The sequence below is a fragment of the Carlito syrichta genome, unplaced genomic scaffold (genome assembly GCF_000164805.1).
Source record: "Carlito syrichta isolate Samal-C Ts95f unplaced genomic scaffold, Tarsius_syrichta-2.0.1 Scaffold101997, whole genome shotgun sequence".
Taxonomy (NCBI): domain Eukaryota; kingdom Metazoa; phylum Chordata; class Mammalia; order Primates; family Tarsiidae; genus Carlito; species Carlito syrichta.
This window is the reverse complement of record NW_007046093.1, coordinates 127,811-150,004: the sequence shown is the minus strand read 5'-3', so window position 1 is coordinate 150,004 and position 22,194 is coordinate 127,811. Positions and strand designations below refer to the sequence as shown.

Sequence of the window (22,194 nt, the reverse complement as noted above, 5' to 3'; positions counted from 1 at the left end):
CCAAACGGTCCCAGATCAGGTCTTATATCTGTGGCAATTACCCTGCATCCTACAGCCGCTGAGGTAAAAGATGAATGACTTCTGAATATTAAAGATCATGTTCCCATTTTATTTACTTATTTATTTATTTTTTATTTTTTTTGAGTTGAAGTCTCTCTTTGTCCCCCAGGCTGGAGTGCAGTGTCATGCTCCCGGCCACCGTAGCTTTGACCTGCTAGGCTCAGGACATCCTTCCACCTCAGCCTTCCAAGTAGCTGGAACCACAGGCACGCACCACCACGCCCAACTTATTTTTTTATTTTATTGTAGAGACAATGTCTTACCAAGTCGCCCAGGCTGGTCTTGAACCCCTGAGCTCAGGCAGTCCTCTCACTTCGGCCTCCCAAAGTGCTGGTATTATAGGCGTGAGCTTCTGTGCCTGGCCACATATCCCTATTTTTAAAAATGTGTCAGGTACTGACAGTGAAGCACATACACCAGTATCACTGAGGATGGAAGATCCAGGTCAAGGGTAGGACTATTAGTCATTTCACACCTCTGGGCTGCCTTTGGGTACTCTTATTACGCATTGAATTGGTCTCAACTTAAGTCAAGGAAGAAAGGAAAATTCGAGTTCACATTTTCTTATTAAAGGATGTATACTTTAGATAATTTTTTTTTAAAGAAATAGAGATGAGGTCTTGCTCTGTCACCCTGGCTGGAATGCAGTGGAGCAATCATAGCTCTCTGCTGCCTTGAACTTTCTGAACTCAAGCAATCCTCCAACTTCAGCCTCCCAAGTGGCTGGAACTGCAGGTATGTGCCACAGTGCCCAGATAGTTTTTTAATTTTTTTAGAGATGAGGTCCCAGAGATGGGCTCTTACTAGGTTGTCCAGGCTAGACAGAAACTCCTGGCTTCAAACAGTCCTCCCATCCCTTCTAAGTGACTGGCTTATAGGTGTGAGCCACTGCACCCTCTTAGAGAACTCTTTAGAGAGAAACTTTGTAAAAACTATTAACAGTAAAGAAAAAAAGCAATGAAAAAAAAACTTTATCAATAATACAAGTTTTACAGAAGCAACAGAAATGTTCTCCACGTAGCATGTGCTTATATCAAGCATCAGTAACTTGCTGAGGATTTTTTACTTTTTTAACTCTGAGTGCTGTGAAGACATTTCATTAGAGGCTAAACTAATAGTCTGGTGACATGACATTAAAGCCGTTTTTTTCCTGAGACTTTTAAAATCTAAATAAAAAAACTTAAAGTTGTTGAGTTTTCTTGCAGTCTATGTACCATGCAGAGAGCATTTACCCTAAGTGTGTATTTTTCTTCAGTTGTTCACTGTTACCTTCTGGGTGAGTAACACAGTGTTTGCATTTGGTTTCAGAACATTAGCAATGTCGTGGCTGCGTTTTCCGACCTTCTTCATGTCCGAATTCCTAACAGCTATGAGGTTAGTAATGCTCCAGATGTTCCATCCGTGGGTTTGGTCGGTAGCCACAGAGTGACCCCAGGTCTGGAATATCGGCAGCATTTACTTCTTCGTGGGCCTCCACCAGGATCTGCAAATCCTCCCAGATTAGCAAGCTCTTACCGGCTGAAGCAGCCTCATATGCCATTTCCTCCAACAAGCAATGGTGAGCTAGCAAGCTTTTTGTTGACCTCAAATCCATTCTTGATTCAAAAGTTAAGCTTATTCTTTTTAAAATCTCAGTTAATTTTTAACAAGTAGCATGTTTAACAGGTACCATGTTGACATATAGTCCTTGGTAAACAAACCATCTGTGGGTGTTTGTTTTCTGTGTGACTTGACCTTTGGTGTATATATTACATCATGCTGTCAGCCAGGAAGTATCTGAGTGCCAGCTATCTGTGTAGGCTAGAGAAGCCTGTGACTCGCCTGCCCTCGAGCAGCTTTCATTCTTCTGCATCCCCAAGCTCCCATCCCGCTGAGCTTGCATCGTCTGGTGGCTTGACACTCGTTCTCTTCTCCTGCTTTCTCTCCCTTCCGTCCTCACTTTCTCCTGTTTCACCTCGTGCCATCTCCATGGGGTCCTTCTCTCCCCAGAGGTGTTTGTGCCTCACCATCTCTGAGAAGTGGAACAACTCCCCTAGACCAAGCACGGCAGCTTTCCTTCCTGCCTCTCTGGCAGCCTCCCACCTCTTAATGTCTAGCTGCTTTTGCCAACTTGCTGTTCCCTGCTGCTTTCTGCCTCCGTACCCCACCTGAATGGTGCTCTGAGTGTGCCCTATGCTTTCTAATCCCTGAGTTCTTATTTGCATTCTTGTCGTGGCCTTGGATCTTTCTTCATTTTGTTTGACTCTCCACATCACACTTATTTAAGACTTTTCTACACATACCTCTTTATCTTTTATAAAATGATTTTGTAGCATCTTAACCCTCAAGCAAAAGTAGTATCTCTTCCTCCTCGAACTGAATATTGTCTATCTTGGTGACTTGGTTTTGTTAGGTTCTTCTTTAATACTAGCACCATTTTCCCCAGCTGTTTGAGAATAGGCATGTTTCTTCATTTCTACCCCAGTGTCATGTAATAGATGTCCTGTAACCATCACTTCGAAAATAAGTTTTTTATAAAGTAAGTTAATGAACCAGGTTGTAGTAATTGATATAACACCCTTTTAAGCCGTGTACCTCGTATTATCGGTCAGTTTTAATTACTAACAAAAAATTGATTGCCTTTAGGTCTTTCTGGTTATAAGGATTCCAGTCATGGTATTGCTGAAAGTGCAGTGCTCAGACCACAGTGGTGTTGTCATTGTAAAGTGGTTATTCTTGGAAGTGGTGTGCGGAAATCATTCAAAGATCTGACCTTCTTGAACAAGGTACTTTACTCTTCTTTTTATGACTCTACTCCCTACCTCTAGTGAAAAATGTGCTTTGCAGTGTCTGCTCCTACATCAGGGAAAGACTCCATTTACGGTGGAATGATGGGACACATGTTCCTGGTAGTGGTGTCATTGTATATGAGACCACATATTTTAAAATAGAGTGGAACATGGACAGTATAATTTGGTTCTGTGTTTTCTCTGTGTCATTATATGCTAAATATTGAGACATAGTTACCTTTTTACTTTTAAGTTTGAAGACCTGTCACTTTTGAACATAAAATTCAGCGATGTATAGATTCTGTTTTTATTAAATTTTGACTTGTTGAAATCCCTATATTTCTCTTTGCTTTTCAGGATTCCCGAGAAAGTGCCAAGAGAGTGGAGAAGGATGTTGTCTTTTGTAGTCATAACTGCTTTATTCTTTATTCATCAACTGCGCAAGCAAAAAACTTGGAATGCAGGGTAAGACTAGGATAATCTCAACTAAGCACAGAGCGATTTCTCTGTTCTGGGTACGCATCAGTGGCTAACACAGACGTGTCCCAGCCTTCTAGACCTCTGTGTGTGGGCAATGCAAAGTGGATGCTTACCAAGTGGAGGGAGGGTGTCAGCAGCCTTGACCTGTGTTGCTCTTTCAGCCTAGTTTGACAGGAGTGGGCAGACTTAAGTTACACTTTAAAAGTTTAGTGAATAAAACATTAATACTATAATCTTAAATTTTACCAATTGCAAATACGTAAATTTAAAAAAAAATTTTTTTTTTTTGAGTCAGAGTCTCACTTTGTCACCTAGGCTGGAGTGCAGTGCCACCATGCTCAGCTAATTTTTTGGTTTATTGTAGAGATGAAGTCTCGCCAAGTTGCCCAGACTGGTCTCGAACCCCTGGGCCCAGGCAGTCCTCTCCCTTCCGCCTCCCAAAGTGCTGGGATTACAGGTGTGAGCCACCATGCCCAGCCAAATATGTAAATTTAAATAGCATTTAAAAATTGTTTTTAATGATCCCAGTAGGAAAATCTGTTCAGAAATAAAATTTGGGCTAGAAATGGTGGCTCAGCCTGTAATCCCAGCAATTTGGGAGGCAGAGGCGAGAGGATTGCCTGAGCCTGGGGGGTTCAAGACCAGCCTGGGCAACTTGGTGAGACCTCGTCTCTACAATAAACCACAAAAATTAACAGGGCATGGTGGCAAGTGTCTGTAGTTTCAGCTACTTGGAAGGCTGAGGTGGAAAGATAGCCTAAGCCCAGCAGGTCATGGTTACTGCCGGTCGAGGCTGCAGTGTACTCCAGCCTAGGTGGCAAGAGTGGGACCTCAACTCAAAAAAATAAGATAAAATAAAATAAAATTTGGCTGGGCTCAGTGGCTCACGTTTATAATCCCAACACTTTGGGAGGCTGAGGTGAGAGGATTGCCTGAGCCCTCACAGGTTTGAGACTAGCCTGGGAACTTGGTGAGACCTCATCTCTACAATAAATCAAAAATTAGCCAGACCTGGTGGTGCATGCCTGTAGTTGCAGCTACTTGGAAGGGTGAAGCAGAGGGATCACCTGAGCACAGCCGGTTGAGGCTGCAGTTGCCATGAGCGTGCCACTGCACTTGAGCCTGAGTAATAGAGTGAGACTCCAACTCAAAAAAATAAAATAAAATTTGAGTCTATTCATGTATTTTGAGAGAAAAGATTTTTACTCACACCGTGGTGGAAAAAGTCTGCTTTACTTAATTTTGTGTGATATAAGTGTATCTAAGTGTGTAGTTGATACAAATGATATATTTTTACTCATGTTTTGAAGGTGTTTTTTTCCTGTACATTAGTCAGTAATACTGGTAGTTGTTCTTCCATTCAGATTATTGCTCTAGTATGTCTTTCGCAGAAGAATGTTCTAGAGACTCTTACTTTTTACTGGTAGTCTCCAGTAAGCCTTTAATAAAACTCAAGCTGTATGACAAATAAACTTAGACTTTAGATTAAAACATAGCAGTCTAAACAAAAGAAGGAATTAATTTTTCACCAGATGGTTTCTTAAGTCGGTGTGCAGTTCCAGCCTTCCACTGGATTTTATGAGGCATGTCTTTTTCCAGGTACCTTGTTGGAATGGGGCATGTGAGAAGAGTGCAACCTGTGGGTTGAGTGTTTATTAGTTCATGATGCTCGGAACCATAACTTAGAGAAACTGCTGGGACTTCTATCTTAGCCTCACTCTTTCAGTAGCTGGATCAGAGCCGAGGGGCCTCAGAGAAGAATTGATGAAATTTGTTTGTTGGTGGGTTGGGGCGTGGGGCTCCCCCCTTTCACTGCCATTCACACTGTTGGTTAAGCCTGAGATTAACAGGTGGGAGTTTCAGAAAATGGAGAGAAGCTCTCAGTAGCTGATGTTGCAGCATTTTTGGTTGAACAGAAATTAACTAGCTCTTCTGACAGCATTGATTTTTTTTTTCTGGCTTTAATATCATTAGAAAGGGGTTATCCCTGAAGGTTTCAGTTCTGTGGCTCTGTAGAAGAGGCATGGAAAGGATGTGCCCACAGTTACCTTGCCCTCCTCAGCACCATCGCCAAACACCTCAGAGCCCAGTGTCTGCTTCCACTGGGTGTGAGCCCTCATCACTGTACTGTTGGTCCTCCCCACACCCTCCAGTCACACACATTCTGAAACCATACAGCTTGGCCTCTGGTGTTAGCAAGAATTGCTTTTAGGGCTTGTGAATTATTTTTCTTTTTCATGGTTTCTTCTTATTGCCCAGGAATCCATTCCTTCATTGCCACAGTCACCTATGAGAGAGACGCCTTCCAAAGCGTTTCACCAGTACAGTAACAACATCTCCACTTTAGATGTGCACTGTCTCCCACAGCTTCAAGAGAAAGCATCTCCCCCTGCTTCGCCGCCCATCGCATTCCCTCCTGCTTTTGAAGCAGCCAAGGTAGAGGCCAAGCCAGACGAGCTTAAGGTAACCGTCAAGCTAAAGCCTCGGCTGAGAGCTGTCCATGGTGGATTTGAAGATTGCAGGCCGTTAAATAAAAAGTGGAGAGGAATGAAATGGAAGAAATGGAGCATTCATATTGTAATCCCCAAGGGCTCATTTAAACCACCTTGTGAGGATGAAATAGATGAATTTCTAAAGAAATTGGGCACTTCCCTTAAACCTGACCCTGTGCCCAAAGACTATCGGAAATGTTGCTTCTGTCATGAAGAAGGTGATGGATTGACAGATGGGCCAGCAAGGCTGCTCAACCTCGACTTGGATTTGTGGGTTCACTTGAATTGTGCTCTGTGGTCCACAGAGGTCTATGAAACTCAGGCTGGTGCTTTGATAAATGTGGAGCTGGCACTGAGAAGAGGTCTACAAATGAAATGTGTCTTCTGTCATAAGACGGGTGCTACCAGCGGATGTCACAGATTTCGGTGCACCAACATTTATCACTTCACGTGCGCCATTAAAGCACAATGCATGTTTTTTAAGGACAAAACTATGCTTTGCCCCATGCACAAACCAAAGGGAATTCATGAGCAGGAATTAAGTTACTTTGCAGTCTTCAGGAGGGTCTATGTTCAGCGCGACGAGGTCCGACAGATTGCTAGCATCGTGCAGCGAGGAGAACGGGACCACACCTTTCGCGTTGGAAGCCTCATCTTCCATACGATTGGACAGCTGCTTCCACAGCAGATGCAAGCATTCCATTCTCCTAAAGCGCTCTTCCCTGTGGGCTATGAAGCCAGCCGGCTGTACTGGAGCACACGCTATGCCAACAGGCGCTGCCGCTACCTGTGCTCCATTGAGGAGAAAGATGGACGCCCAGTGTTTGTCATCAGGATTGTGGAGCAAGGCCATGAAGATCAAGTCTTAAGTGACTCCTCACCTAAAGGTAACACCTGCCATTTGCGTGTTCCCGTTTCCATGTTTTTTCTCACGATTGCTTCATATTTTATAACAGATGTGGATTTTTCCTTCACAAGTGTGTATCTTTGTGTTATTACGCCTTGCTGTTTTTGCTGTGCAATTTTCTTTCTTTTTTTTTTTTGAATTGGAGTCTCACTTTGTCACCCAGGCTAGAGTGCAGTAGCACACTTATGGCCACTGCAACCTTGACCTGCTGGGCTCAGACAATCCTTCTGCCACAGCCTTCCATGTAGCTAGAACTATAGATGCGTACCACCACACCTGGTTAATTTTTTGGTTTATTGTAGAGATGAGGTCTCACCAAGTTGCCTAGACTGGTCTCGAACCCGTGGGCTCAGGCAGTCCTCTCACTTCGGCCTTCCAAAGTGCTAAGATTATAGGCATGAGCCACCATGCCCAGCCTATACAATTTTCTTAACGCTTTTGTAGTCAGAATATGTTTGAACATAAGAGCTGGCCAAATAAATCTGAGAATGAGTCGTATATAAAGGTTGCCTGTCTTTTACATTGGGGACCCCCCTCTTTCTTTTCTTTTCCTTTTTTTTTTTTTTTTGAGTTGGAGTCTCACTCTGTCGCCCAGACTGGAGTGCAGTGGCCGCTCCCGGCCACCACAACCTCGCCTCCTGGGCTCCTGCGATCCTTCCGCCTCAGCCTTCCAAGTAGCTGGAATTACAGGCATGCGCTACCACGCCCTGCTGATTTTTTGATTTATTGTAGAGATGAGGTCTCGCTGCCCAGGCGGGTCTCGAACCCGCGGGCTCAGGCAATCCACTCACCTCAGCCTCCCAAAGGCACGGGATTACAGGCTGAGCCACCGAGCCCGGCTCCCCCTCTTTCTTAATGTCAGTTTTTAGAAGGCAGGAGTTATAAAATATTGTTTATATTGTCTTATTTCAGATATTACCTAAGATTCAGAAGTAGAAATTAGACACTTAGTTTGAACCTCCAGGATTAAGTCTAGATTGTCATTTTTATTTGTGTAGGATACACTGGGGAGCTGCTTTTTTAAAGTTTAGCATTTTTAAATGTATGAAAATATGCTAAAGATCAGTCAAAGGATGTATTAACTTAATATTTTAATATAAATCTGAAAGGAAAGGAACATATCTACAGGTATTACTGATTGACTCATCATTTGAAAACGTAGTATATTATATGACCAGTGCGAAATTGAATGAACTGTTTGCATGAATTAGTTATATTAAACTTTTTTCACTTGCACTGTTTAATGTCCTTAATGTAATATATTATTTTCCTCAAAATTTCATAAAGTATTTAAAATAAATTGCTGTCATTTAATAAACAGATTCATTAGATTATGACCAAACAGGTTTGTTAGCCATTTGCCAGCATGTTTTTGTTGTAAATTAGTAAATCTTGGTGAGTGGTTAGTCTTCATTTTGCTTTTGTTTTTATACTGTTTAAAAGGTATTATTTTGTCCATATGTAGGTGTTTGGGATAAGATATTGGAGCCTGTGGCGTGTGTGAGAAAAAAATCTGAAATGCTCCAGCTTTTCCCAGCTTATTTAAAAGGAGAAGATCTGTTTGGCTTGACCGTCTCTGCAGTGGCACGGATAGCTGAATCAGTGAGTATCTCGGTCATTCTCTGAGGTTAGCGTTCCTTTCCTAGTTAAGTGTGTTCATGATGCTTCAGAAAGTGACTGCCTGTGTATTAACCTATTTCTCTTAAAACAAGACATTGGTGATTAATTGGGATACCTCATTGCATGTGAATTTTTTCTCAGTGAGGTCATTCACAAGCTGGAGGTCCTCTTCCAGGCTGGAGGCAGGCAAGGGTGAAGGATACCAGCCTTGTCTCATCTTCTAGTTACACTGGGTGGGTGAGGACACACTTCTCTCCCCTGGACTTTCTAACATTCTCTTGCAACTCAGAACATTAGTGTGCCCCCACATCCTGACACAAGTGTTTACGGCCACTCTTCTGCCCTCTTCCTAGTGTTAGTCACCAGAGACCAAGGGATTGCAGCATCACTTGTGACTGTTTTCTCTGACATCTCTTGGCTTAAAAGATTATAAGCATATTTGACAGTGAGTCTAACTGAACTGTATCTACACAATACTCTTGGAAAGTTGTGTAATTCTAAGGCATTGTTTTCAAGAATAAAAACATAATTGATGTGTTTTCTTAGGAGAAGCAGAGGAGACCCTAAAAGCCACTGAGCAATAAGCCTAATGGCTTTTTTTTGAAATAGCCCTGTCTCAATTATATGTATCTTTTATGATTGTAGAGAAATACATTCTACAAGAAATACATTCTAGAAAAGACCTTTAATGTGTAAATTATTTTATGAGTAAACCTTAAGTTGCCACCCATGCTGTATGCTTCTAGGACATGGAGTGTGATAACCTTATCATATCAGAGTCAAATTGAAAGAAGTGATAAATGATCAAGAAAGTAAACCATATAAGTAATTTTTTAAACTACTGCTATGTTAAAACTCCAGACAGAGATATAAAAGTTGGCATTAATCTAGGTGAAAGAATTAAGTTGTAAATCACTACATTCCCCATACTTGTGAATGCTGGAATAATCAGATCCTAAAAATCACACAAGCATACACATGGGTTGGCATGTGGTGGTTATATGGGTTAATCTTTTCTCCAAGGAGCATTTGCCAGGATGTTCTAAGCTTGGCTTTGAAACTGAATTTGCCTTCTCATATTTAAATGGGTCTGTGTGCAGACTGAATGTTAATATAAGTTAAAAGACCATTTTGTTACCAAGGAAAATGCTTACAAGTTATTTCCAGCTCAAGATGGTCTGCAGTCTCAATTCAATCAGCTAACTTTTCATCTGTTTTGCTTCTTTTCAGCTGCCTGGGGTTGAGGCATGTGAAAACTATACCTTCCGATATGGCCGAAATCCTCTTATGGAACTTCCTCTTGCCGTTAACCCCACAGGTTGTGCCCGCTCTGAACCTAAAATGAGTGCCCATGTCAAGAGGTTTGTGTTAAGGTATTTTGTTTTGACTTCACATAGTACAGCCCAGGGTTTCTAGGCCTTTTAGTGGTTTTTTGTGCTTGATTCGTCTGCTGCTTACAAACCCTGCTGTCTCTGGCTGTGCATGTGCCTGACTACATCAGAGAACTCACTGTGTGTCTCTGCTAGGCAGCTTTCCATGTATGTTTCTGTCAGTAAGAGTTTGAATCGACCTGGCTTTTGGTATTATTCAGAGATATCTTCAGTTTTCCTTTTATTTTTTTTCCTGTTGATATGCCGTTGTCTGCAGGCCTCACACCTTGAACAGCACCAGCACCTCAAAGTCATTTCAGAGCACAGTCACTGGAGAACTGAACGCACCTTATAGTAAACAGTTTGTCCACTCCAAGTCATCGCAGTACCGGAAGATGAAGACTGAATGGAAATCCAATGTGTATCTGGCCCGCTCTCGGATTCAGGTGAGGAAATACTTTGAGTTGAGGAAGAAGAGAGACAGGGTGGAATCTAGAAGTCTGAAGATACTGATGTCCAGTGTGTGAAAATGACTTCACATGACTGCAGGTATAGAATCATGCTTTTGAAATCATACAGACCCTGTCAGTTTGTGACACTAGTGATTTAATAGTCTTGCAGTTTGGTGCTTGACTTCTCCAGATGGAAAGCAGACCTTTGGAATCCACATCTTTACATATGGAGGAGAGCTCTTGGGAAGCAGGTAGCATTGTATTTTGAACATGCTGGATTTGTAGAGAGTTCCTTAGCTGTTTCAAACACTTGTGAAAAATACAAAGGAAGATATTTTCAAAAGATACTCCAGTTGTGGAGGTTACCTTATCTTTTGGAAGTCACCTTTTCATGAAAGCATTATACATTTTTTGATAGACAGACTGTGGAATACCTTACAGGTATTCCCGTAGACTAAGCATTTAAATATACATCTATACTCTATACCTCCTGAGCTGCACACCTGCCATCCAAATGCCTATCCAGCATTTTTCCTCGGATGCCCTAGAATGGAGTTATAAAGCTCTCATTTTCCCCAGGCACCTCTGATTACTGAGCGATATCACTGCTGATGTAAGTTGGCTTCAGTACCTCGAGGTTCAGAGCATAAGGTTTTGCTGTGTTCCGCCCCCACCCCACTAACTGTTCTCTCAGAGCCACTCCTAGGCTCCCACCTCTATTTTAATCCACATCTTACTTGTCTATACCACTGCAAACCTGGCTAGCTCCTCCCACCCAGTTCCTACTCTGAAGTCAGTGAAATCTCCTTGAAATCCAAATTGAATCAACATTCTTTTGTACTCATTCAGATTCTTGTCGGAACTCTTTTACTCTTCACTGTGTTTTTAGGATCTCCTTGATATTCGGACATTACACAGAAATGTGCCTGAATTAAGATCTTTTTTATTTGTTGCTTTTCTTGCCTTTTCAGTCTGGAACATTGGGACCTTCAGTCTGATAAACTTTTTGTGGTTTTTTTGGTTTGTTTCTGTTGTTTTGTTTTTTGAGTCGGAGTCTCACTTTATTGCCCAGGCTGGAGTTCAGTGGCATGCTCACAGCCACCGCAGCTTCAGCCTTCCGGGTTTAGGCGATTGTTCCACACAGGCACACGCTACCACACCCAGCTAATTTTTTTATTTATTGTAGAGGCAAGGTCTCGCCAAGTTGCCCAGGTGGTCTCGAACCCCTGGACTGAGGCAGTCCTCTCACCTCTACCTCCAAAGTGCTGGATTACAGGCGTGAGCCACTGCGTCCAGCCATGTTAATTCTTTTGTACATTCCTTCCCTGTTTTCTTGCTGTTTGTACCTACCTATAGACCACTGAGATACAGGATCTCAAAGTGTGGACCTCTGGATGAGTAGCAGTTGCATCACATGAGAACTTACTAAGACATGCAGGTGTGGGGGCCCAGCCCTACTGAATCCACCCCTGGAAGGCCCCCTGTGTGATTTTCATGTATTCGGAGAACGTCTGTCTCACATCAGTACTTTTCCTGCTTTTTTTGTCGGGGGGGCGGGGTTCCTTGTATGTTCTTTCTGAGACTTCCTCTACTTTATCTGCTAATCTTTCTTGTGCATTAAAAAAGAATAAGCTAGGATCCCTTTCTGCTCCTGATCTTTTTGTTTGGTAACTCTTTACATTATGAGTACAGTATCATTCTTCTCTCAACTGTTGGCCCTCTCTGTTGATCCTCACAGATTCTGTGGACGGGTTAGTGCTCTGTCTCAGTTCCTGTTGAATCAGTTATGTTTCTGCTTCAAAGGTTTTGAAATGGTTTATTCATGCTTTTTTTTTTTTTTTGAGTTGGAGTCTCACTCTGTCATCCAGACTGGAGTGCGGTGGCACACTCCTGGCCACCGCAGCCTCAACCTGCTGGGCGGTCCTTCTGCCTCAGCCTTCCAAGTAGTTATCACATCCGGCTCATTTTTTGATTTATTGTAGAGATGAGGTCTCGCCAAGTTGCCCAGGCTGGTTTCGAACCTGCAGGTTCAGGCAGTCCTCTCGCCTTGGCCTCCCAAAGTGCTGGGATTACAGGCTGAGCCACCGTGCCCAGCCCGTTTATTCACTCTTATATCCATTCCTGTTCTTGAGGCATGTTCCTCTCCTGTGGTTTTAGGGGTGGCTTACCTACATGTTCAACCTGTCATCATTAACCTGAAGCATTTTTGAGAGCTTTGGTTTTTGTCTCCTTCCTCCTTCCCTTCCCACCTCCTAGGAATCATGTGAATGATCTTGTATGTGTCCTGTGTTTTTCCATGCTAATATCTTATACATACATATCTATGTATGTAAAAATATGTAAAATTTACATATGTAAAAACAGAATTATGTTACATACATTTTTCTCTGTCTTCTCTCGCTAACACCCAGAGATCCCTCTAGATCAACTGAGGTAGATTTATATCATTCTCTTTCATGGCTATGTTATCTTCCATGATGTTGAACTGTAATTAAGCCATCCCACTACTGTGGAGTGTTTATTTGGCTTTTCTCACAACAAACATTGTTACTGTATCTTGTCTAAGTCTCCTCCTAATTTCACTCCTAAGGAATGTACTCCCAAAAGTAAGATTTCTGTGTAAAAGCATGTGTGCTTTTCATTTTTTGTAGATATTGCCATTTTTTTTGTTGTTCATTCATTCGTTCATTTGTTTGAGTCAAGGTCTCACTCTGTCACCCAGGTTGGAGTGTAGTGGCACAATTATGGCTCACTGCAGCCTTGACTTCCTGGGCTCAGGCAATCCCCCTGCCTCAGCTTCCCAAGTAGTTGGGATCACCTGCCCTGCTAATTTTTTTCTGTTCTTTATTTTTTTGTAGAGACGAGGTCTCACTGTGTTGCCTAGACTGGTCTCAAACTCCTGGGCTCAAGCCATCCTCTTGTCTTGGCCTTCCAAAGTGCTAGGATGACAGGCATGAGCCACTGCACCTGGCCTGATGTTGCCAGTTTTCTAAAAAGTCTATAATTGCACATTATAATTCCAGTGTGTGAGAGACTATTTTTCTTGTTTTCCCACTTGTAGTAGGTGCTAACAGTTTTAAAATTTTGTCAGAATGATGAGTATAGACTGATACTGTTACCTTAATTGCAGTTCCTCTAAGGATTGGGCAGGTTTTCATGTCTGCCATTTGTATTTGCTTTCTGGGGAATTGCATAGTCATATCCTTTGTTCTTCAATTTGTAGCAGTTTGCACTGTTCAGAATTTTCCCCGATAAAACATTCTTTACTTATCAGGAAGCAAGGCATCTTTTTTCTTATAAAAGTTTTAGTGTTGCCGGGCTCAGTGGCTCAGCCTGTAATCCTGTGCCTTTGGGAGGCTGAGGTGAGTGGATTGCCTGAGCCTGCGGGTTCGAGACCCGCCTGGGCAGGCAAGACCTCATCTCTACAATAAATCAAAAAATCAGCCGGGCATGGTAGTGCGCACCTGTAATTCCGGCTACTCGGAAAGTCGAGGCTGCAGTGACCGGGAGCGGCCACTGCACTGCAGTCTGGGCGACAGAGTGAGACTCCAACTCAAAAAAAAGAAGTTTTAATGTTTATATAGGCAAACATACTTAATTTTCTGTAGCTTCTAGTCTTGGTCAAAATCATAGATTTTATATATATATATATATTCTCTGAGATTTTTTTTCTTGCAGAAAATTTTTAAGGCAATTTCATTTTTTTCCATTCAACAATTGGATAATCCATTGTTGAAGCACTGCTTAATAAATTATCCATTCATATTAAACTGAATTTTAATGTTAGTGTTACATTAAATTTTCATATATGCAGGGATCCATTTGGGATCTCTGTTTCCACTGATCCTTTTGTCTCTTCTTAAACCAAACTATGTTGATCTCCGTACATACTTTTTTGTGTGTTCTTGCTCACTCACTTCTGAGTCATGTCTGGAACTAAACAGATAAACTGCACAAATGTTTTTTCCAGAATGTAAGTCCCTGACATTGGCCCTCCCTACTGTGTGCTCCAAGGTGGTACCTGATGAGGAAGAGGTCAGGGATTCCCAGCAGCCCACGGTCCTTCTCCCTTCCACAGCTGCCTTTTGCTCAGAACTAAATGCAAGAAAACATAGTGAGAGAAGAAAATACAAATATTTATGGGAGTTGTCCACATTTTCTTAGTGTGTTGTTTCTCCAGAAGTAGTGCTATATAATCAAAACAGCACATATACCAGACCACTGGCATATATAGTTCCAGCTGCTGAATTAGAAATGCTTCAGTTTTAGCCAGTTTAGATTCCTATACATTTCTATCCCAGCCTTAGAATTTTGTATTAGTTAGTAAACTTGACCGGGCACAGTGGCTCAGGCCTGTAATCCCAGCACTTTGAGAGGCCAAGGCGAGAGGACTGCCTGAGCCCAAGGATTCGAAACCAACCCAGGCAACTTGGCAAGGCCTCGGCTCTACAGTATATCAAAAAATTAGCCAGGCATGATAGTGTGCGCCTGTAGTTCAGGCTACCTGGAAGGCTGAGACGGAAGGATCGCCTGAGCCCAGGTTGTGCTGGAGTGGCAGTGAGCATACTACTGCACATCAGAGACTCCAACTCAAAGAAAAGAAAAAAAAAGTTTTCCTTCCCTGCGAACTTCATTTTTTTCCCAACTTTGCTGAAGTAACCTTTCCACTTTCTCCTCTTTGCCCCGGTTTCTAGGAAACTTGAAACCAAATCTGTTTATAGCATTAATAATCCCTTATTGTTAACCCTACTTCTATTTTATTAAATTTATTGTTCTGTGTCAGGTCCTTTTTGAAATAGTATTGGAGTAAAATAAATACCAGAAGTCATTAGCTTATTTAGTTGGTGGGGACTTAGCTTGGTGTTACATAAAGGGTAAGATAGCTTAAAAGAAAATATGGACAACCGGCTGGGCGCGGTGGCTCAGCCTGTAATCCCAGCACTTTGGGAGGTGGAGACGAGAGGATTGCCTGTGCCCAGGGGCTCAGGACCAGCCTGGGCAACTTGGTGAGACATCATCTCTTCCCTATTATAAATCACAAAAACTGACCGGGCATGGTAGTGTGTGTCTGTAGTTCCAGCTACTTGGAAGGCTGAGGAGAAAGGATCGCCTGAGCCCAGCAGGTTGAGGCTGCAGTGGCCATGAGCATACCAGTGCACACCAGCCTGGGCAACAAGAGTGAGACTCTAACTCAAAAAAGCAAAAAGGAAATGTGGACAGCCAACCCACAGCAGTGCTGTGAACGTATACTCTAAGAATTTAGTGTTAAAAAGGACATAGAAACACAGTTAGTGATGGCACAATTTAAGTACCAAGGTTGTGAACATTTTAAACTTTAGTCAATAGCATGTTCAAAAAAAGTAATTTGTGTTCAGGTAAAACCTTAAATATGGCTTCTGATAAGACATAAGGATAAGTAAAACCTTTGTATAAAAAACAGAATATAGGTTTTTTGTCAAATAAATTGAAGTATGTAAACACACCCTCGCCCTCTTTTTGGCAGGGGCTGGGCCTGTATGCTGCTAGAGACATTGAGAAGCACACCATGGTCATTGAGTATATTGGGACTATCATCCGAAATGAAGTGGCAAACAGAAAAGAGAAGCTTTATGAGTCTCAGGTAGTGTCTGGTCCCTGTGATTGTATAAACATCACCATCATCTTCTCCTGTTCCCTGTGCCAACTCAGCACCCTAAAAAAGCCAGATCTGTCCTCCTGCATTCAGTTTTGAACAAAAGCCCTATCTGGTTATTCTTGTATTTTTCTCCTTCCATTAATTTTATCTTTTTTGATTGGCATTATTGCATAGAGATGACTACATTAGCTAGTCTGGCTTCACAGCCTATTGATTTGATGGTTTCCATTCTTGCCTTGTAAATGTCACTGACTGGTTAGTAGGATATCACCCTGGGTGCGGGTGACCCAGGGTGCTTTCAGTTGAGTTTCAACTCAGTCCTCCTGGTGGGGATATGAACACAAAGGGGAGTTTCAGCTAGACACTGATGACCACCTGCCTTCTCTTTCAGAACCGTGGAGTGTACATGTTCCGCATGGATAACGACCACGTGATTGACGCCACACTCACAGGAGGGCCTGCAAGGTGAGAAAGGAGGGATCTGAGCAGGAGGGTTTTTGTGCTCACTGGAGTAGAGCTGGTGGAGAGAGGACATGCACAGCGGACATGTCACTGTAGTCTTGTTGTGATTTGAAATTCAGAGCAGCCAGGAGCAGTGACTCATGCCTGTAATCCTAGCACTTTGAGAGGCGGAGGCGAGAGAATCACCTAAGTCTAGGGATTCGAGATCAACCGGGACAACTTGGCGAGACCTCGTCTCTGTAATACATCAGAAAATTAGCCGAGAGTGGTGGCGCTTATGGTGGCTCTTGTGGTTCCAGACACTTGGAAAGCTGAGGTGAAAGGATCGCCTGAGCCCAGCAGGTCGAGGCTGCGGTGGCTGTGAGCATGTCATTGCACTCCAGCCGGGGTGACAGAGTGAGACTCTGACTCCAAAAACAAAAGAAATGCAGAGCAGATGAGTTTCGAGAAGATGTTTTATTTAAATGTGTGTTTGTGCTTGTTCTATTAATAGGCAAATAGATATATGACTCGCAAAAAGCTTTTTCTATAAATGGAAAGTTTTTAAAGCTTCCTCTAGTTGTTTTATAATACAGTTTTTGATATGGTGGCTTGCAGATATATAAACCATTCATGTGCACCTAATTGCGTGGCTGAGGTGGTGACTTTTGAGAGAGGACACAAAATTATCATCAGCTCCAATCGGAGAATCCAGAAAGGAGAAGAGGTAAGAGGGTGGGGGCTGTGTCTGCCATGGGGTCCGTGTCCTTAGCACGCCAGCGCTGCTCAGTTGTTTTCCCGTTCCTTTCTGTTATACACATCCTCCCCCAGGCCAGGTTTTGCCTCCTTCAGGTGTTCCCTCCTCCACATGGCGGTTTGTAAGTGCTCAGACTCACCTCCCCGTGCCCTTATCTTCTGTTCCACAAATTCAGTGTCCCTGCATCACTCGAGGCTTATTTCTTGTCTTAGGAGTCTTCTTTATCTCCTGAAGCTTGACACGATTTGGCAGGGACCCTCTTTTAAAGACGTCGCTCCTCATTGAAGCGATGGTTAAGGAACATCGTGGAATTGCCCCTGTGGTCTCTGGGACCTGAGGGCTCATTGGCTGCTCTGTGAGGGCTGTAGGCAGCAGACTTTGGGAGCCTTGTCACTCTGGATTACTCATGTTCGCACTGATGATCAACACAGGCTTGTAGGTGTTTCACATCAACAGATTTCGAGTGAGGAGTTTAGGTGGTTTGTTGTTTTCTTCAAAATGCTGAGTGCTGAAATTGACGTTTGTCTCTGTAGTCTCAGAGATGACTTGGTCCAGCATTTCGCCTGTTAAGGTCATTATTGTCCCAGTTGCCTCCCCGAGCATCCCAGCGTTGTCTTTCACAGTGTGCTCAGCCCCTTGGCCTAGCCGTCTAGTTCTGGAATTGGTGTGTGCTGAGACGCTCCTGCTGAACCATGGTGGTTTCTTGGGAATGAGGAGCCTGTGTCTTGAGTTGTTGGAGCCCCCAGCCCTTCATGAACATGGCTGTGGGACTGATTATACCTGTGTTTTTGGTCATCATTATAAAATCTTCATTTTGTATCAAGAATGAGCGTCTGGCCAGGCACAGGTGCTCATGCCTGTCATCCCAGCACTTGGGAGACAGAGGTGAGAGGATTACCTGAGCTCAGGGGTTCGAGACCAACTTGAACAACATGATGAGACCTCATCTGTACAATACATTTTAAAAAGTCAGCTGGCACACACCTGTGGTTCCAGCTACTTGGAAGGTTGAGGTGGAAGGATTGCCTTGAGCCCAGCAGGTCGAGGCTGCAGTGGCTGCGAGTGTGCCACTGCACTCCAGCCTGGGCAGCAGAGTGAGACTCTGACTCAGACAACAACAAAAAAGAGGCCAGGTGTGGTGGCTCACACCTGTAGTCCTAACACTTTGAGAGGCAGAGGCAAGAGGATTGTATGAGCCCACGAGTTCAAGACCAGCCTGGGCAACATGGTGAGACCTCATCTCTATGATTAATCAAAAAATCAGCCAGGCAGGGTAGTGCATGGCTGTAGTTCCATATACTGAGGGGGAAGGATCACCTGAGCCCAGCTGGTCGAGGCTGCGGTAGCTGTGAGCCTGCCACTGCATTCCAGCCTGGGCAACAGAGTGGGACTCTGACTCAAAGAAAAGAAGGGTCTGACTAGACCCAAGGCTTATTTCATATCTCAGAGTATTGAGTTAATGAAATGTGAACCCCAGCATGGTGCCAGCAGTCATGGCAGGTGGAGCACTCAGCTGAGCCCAGGCCCATCTGCCCCCTTGACGCTTGCAAATGGAGCAAATAATTTCTTTCCAAAACTCCTTTAAGAACTCCGCAAATGCCTAACAAGGGTAGTGGAATCATTGTTCAGAGTAACTACTCGGTAAATACTGCCGTGTTTCCTTTCTGTGTAGAAAGTCCTTCCAAACAACGTTCTCGAATATCTGAATTAGAGAAGACCAAGACATTCCTGGTCCTTCCCTTCGTTTGCAGTTCAGGGTTCTCAGGGGCAGGGGTTGCAGGGACTGCTTGAGGTGTAAGGGGTGAGGCTTACACCATGGGAATCTGGAAGGCGCCCACCTGCCTTGACAGCAGGGTTGTTAAATTTTCATACCAATTTGGGAAGCCCTCAACAGAGAGGCAGCCTGTCAATATTCTTTTAAGTCAGGAAGGAGGAAGCAGTGGCAGCTGGCAAGGGTAGTTCATCTAGCCCAGGCTTGCATGCCCCACTCGGCAGGCCAGGGAGCGAAAGCTTCGGAGTCTTGGGGACATAAGGCCTCATCCCCCCTCAATGCTTCCCTCCCAGCGCCCTCTCCCCTGGCAGGGGCTTCACTGAGAATCGTCGACATGCACCTTTGTCTGGCCAGGCCCCCTCCTTCAGGCTGGCTCGGCTCGCCTTTGTGTACTGTGTCCATCACAGCCTCATCTCAGGGCACCGGGTCCTGCCAGGGCTTCCTTGGCTGGCGCGCTGGGCCTGCTGGCTTTGAAGTGGGAGGCGATGACGGCAGAAGCGCCTTTGGTCGCCCCTTCCTGTCCTGGCTCACCCTTTGTCTTTGCCATGGCAGCTCTGCTATGACTATAAGTTTGACTTTGAAGACGACCAGCACAAGATTCCGTGTCACTGTGGCGCCGTGAACTGCCGGAAGTGGATGAACTGAATGCATTCCTTGCTGTCTCAGCGGGCGGCTTGTCCCTAGGAAGAGGCGATTCTGTACATCGTTGGGATTTTACAGACAGAAAGACAGATATTTTTGTTTTCTGTTGATGACTTTTTGAAAAATAGCTTCTGGGAGTTCTGATGTCCTCAGTCGCTGGAGTTTAAGGAAGCACCAGGAGAAGCTGGCAGAAGCAGCGTCCTGAGCGGCTGAGGTCGGGCAGAATTACAGAACGGTCCAGCACTTTTCCTTTTTTTCTTTTCCTTTTTTTCTTCCTTGTGGGTGGGTTTTGTCTTGTTTTGTTTTGTTTAGTCTCACTAAGGAGAAACTTTTACTGGGGCGAAGAGCCGAGGCTGTCTGCCGCAGGGCAGGGGCCTTCCGATGAATGTAAGACTGAAATCACCAGCGAGAGGGACGCGCGGAGTGCTGGCCACGGCCTCATCGAGCAGGGGCAGGCCCTCTCCCTCGAGATATTCCAAGTCAAGTAGACACCACTGAACAAGGAATGTACTGGGATGACTTCCTTAGGGATAGAGCTAAGGGATAATAACTTGCACTAAAATACATTTAAATACTTGATTCCATGAGTCAGTTTATTGTAGTTTTTGATTTCTGTAAAATAAGAGAAACTTTTGTATTTATTACTGAATAAGTGAATGAAGCTATTTTTAAATAAAAGTTAGAAGAAAGCCAAGCTGCTGCTGTTACCTGCAGAACTAACAGACCCTGTTACTTTGTATAAATATGTAAATATTTTGAGAAAAAAATACAGTATAAAAATAGTTATTGACCAAATGCTACCAGGCTCTGCAGCGGCTCGGGTGCTTATAAAATGTTCATAGGGATGTTACAATATAATTTTGTGTTATAAAATATGCCATTATAATTATGTAATAACCAAAATTTCAACCTAGAGTGTTTGGGGCTTTTTGGAGACTACAGTCTATTAGGATTTAATTGTTTTATACACCTCACTTCTGACAGAGCAGAGTGTATGCTATGACTACAACTTTTCTAGCTGTTTTGGTAATTTAAACTAATGTTTTCATATTATATTGTTGCATCCCTACTTCTTCAGTCAGGTTTTTTTGTGCTTACAACTTGTGATAACTGTGAATAACTGCTTAAAAATACACCCAAATGGAGGCTGAATTTTTTCTTCAGCAAAAGTAGTTTTGATTAGAACTGTTTCAGGCCACAAAGAATCATGTAAACATAATAGGATCATGTAGCAGGAACTTAAATCTAACTCCTTAGCCTTCTATTTAACATAAAAATTTGAAAAAGCAAAAAAAAAGAGAGAGAGAGAGAGATGTGATTACGCTTGCAGCTGCAGGACTCCGGCAATAGGGTTTTTGGAAGATGTAATTTTAAAATGTGTTTGTATGAACTGTTTGTTTACATTTCTTTAATAAAGAAACACTGTTTTGTGTTTGCTTGTAGAAACTTAATCAGCATTTCGAATCCAGGTTAGCTTTTTATTTTGTACTTACAATTCTGGTACTGACACTTCACAGGCTGAGTATAAATGAAGTTTTGTGTGCACAACTCAAGTGGACTGTAAACTGTTGGTCTATCCAGTGATGCAGTTCTGAACTTGTAATGTATATGGCATGATGTATTTTTATCTTACAGAATAAATCAATTGTATATATTTTTCTCTTGATAAATAGCTGTATGAAATTTGTTTCTTGAATATTTTTCTTCTCTTGTACAATATTCTGACATCCTACCAGTATTTGTCCTACCGGGTTTTTGTTGTTTTCTGTTCTGTATAATAGTATCTAATGTTGGCAAAAATTGAATTTTTTGAAGTATACAGAGTGTTATGGGTTTTGGAATTTGTGGACACAGATTTAGAAGATCACCATTTACAAATAAAATATTTTACATCTATAAAAGCTGCCTAGAATTTCTCTGTTAGCTCCTCTTGTGTTGGAATTAGAGCCCTTAAAATTGATTGCTGGAAATTCACGGCCCATCTGATAGAATCCTTCAGACTTAGAGTGTCGATGTAATCAGCTTGGTTCTCTTTATTTTCAAATAAGTTTAGATTTGTAAATTCATAACGCATGGCTACTAGGGACATGTTCTTCCCTTCAAATGAGTAAAGAAGAGAATTACATATTTTTAGAGTGTTTACCAAGACCAAATTAAAAATTATCCTTGGTGTCTTGTTCCCTTGTTCAGAGCCTGTTTTTGTTTCACTGGAAAATTTAATCTTGTGGGGTTTTGTTGTTTGTTTGTGTGTGTGTGTGTGTGTGTGTGTGTTTTCTTTTCTTTTTTTTCTTTTTTGAGGCAGTTTTCCAGACTTCTTGTGTGAAGTCTGGATATTTCTATCATATTGAATTATTCAGCATATTTAGCTTAAAAGGGTTGCCAAGAATAAAAACTGCTCAGAAGCCCCTTCACAGTTTCTAAAACAAATCTTTAACTTTTACTTCATGAACACTGAAATAGTAAGCTTTTGTATTGCATTATTTGAAAGAAATTCTCCAAGTACTGTCATCTGAAAAAAAACTTTAGGCTGGGCGTGGTGGCTTACACCTGTAATCCCAGCACTTTGGGAAGCTGTGGTGAGAGGACTGCCTGACCCCACAGGTTTGAGACCAGCCTGGGCAACCTAGTGAGACCTCATCTCTACAGTAAATCAAAAAATTAGCTGGGCGTGGTGATGCATGCCCTTAGTTCCACCTACTTGGAAGGCTGAGGCAGCAGTATCACCTGAGTCCAGCAGGTTGAGGCTGCGGTGGCCATGAGCGTGCCACTGCACTCCAGCCTGGGTGACAGAGTGAGATT

The 22,194-nt window shown here is 43.0% G+C and overlaps 1 protein-coding gene across 1 annotated transcript; it reads left to right on the top strand.

The window, feature by feature from the left end:
- The first annotated feature begins 6 nt into the window (after positions 1-6).
- On the top strand, positions 7-21,296 carry LOC103267305 (histone-lysine N-methyltransferase 2C-like). Its single transcript, XM_008064906.1, has 12 exons — positions 7-63; positions 1,369-1,618; positions 2,686-2,825; positions 3,186-3,293; positions 5,568-6,687; positions 8,173-8,309; positions 9,558-9,700; positions 9,975-10,143; positions 15,653-15,769; positions 16,176-16,249; positions 16,844-16,952; positions 19,306-21,296. Exons 2-12 carry the CDS (start codon positions 1,594-1,596, stop codon positions 19,396-19,398), a joined length of 2,235 nt encoding a protein of 744 aa, XP_008063097.2. The 5' UTR covers positions 7-63; positions 1,369-1,593; the 3' UTR covers positions 19,399-21,296.
- Positions 21,297-22,194: the final 898 nt, after the last annotated feature.

Bases quoted from the DNA above. Each gene is read 5' to 3' on its own strand.
- LOC103267305 (XM_008064906.1), top strand. From the start codon at position 1,594: ATGCCATTTCCTCCAACAAGCAATG. The intron at 16,250-16,843 runs GTGAGAAAGGAG...GGTGGCTTGCAG, and splicing joins CTCACAGGAGGGCCTGCAAG to ATATATAAACCATTCATGTG. The intron at 16,953-19,305 runs GTAAGAGGGTGG...TTGCCATGGCAG, and splicing joins GAATCCAGAAAGGAGAAGAG to CTCTGCTATGACTATAAGTT.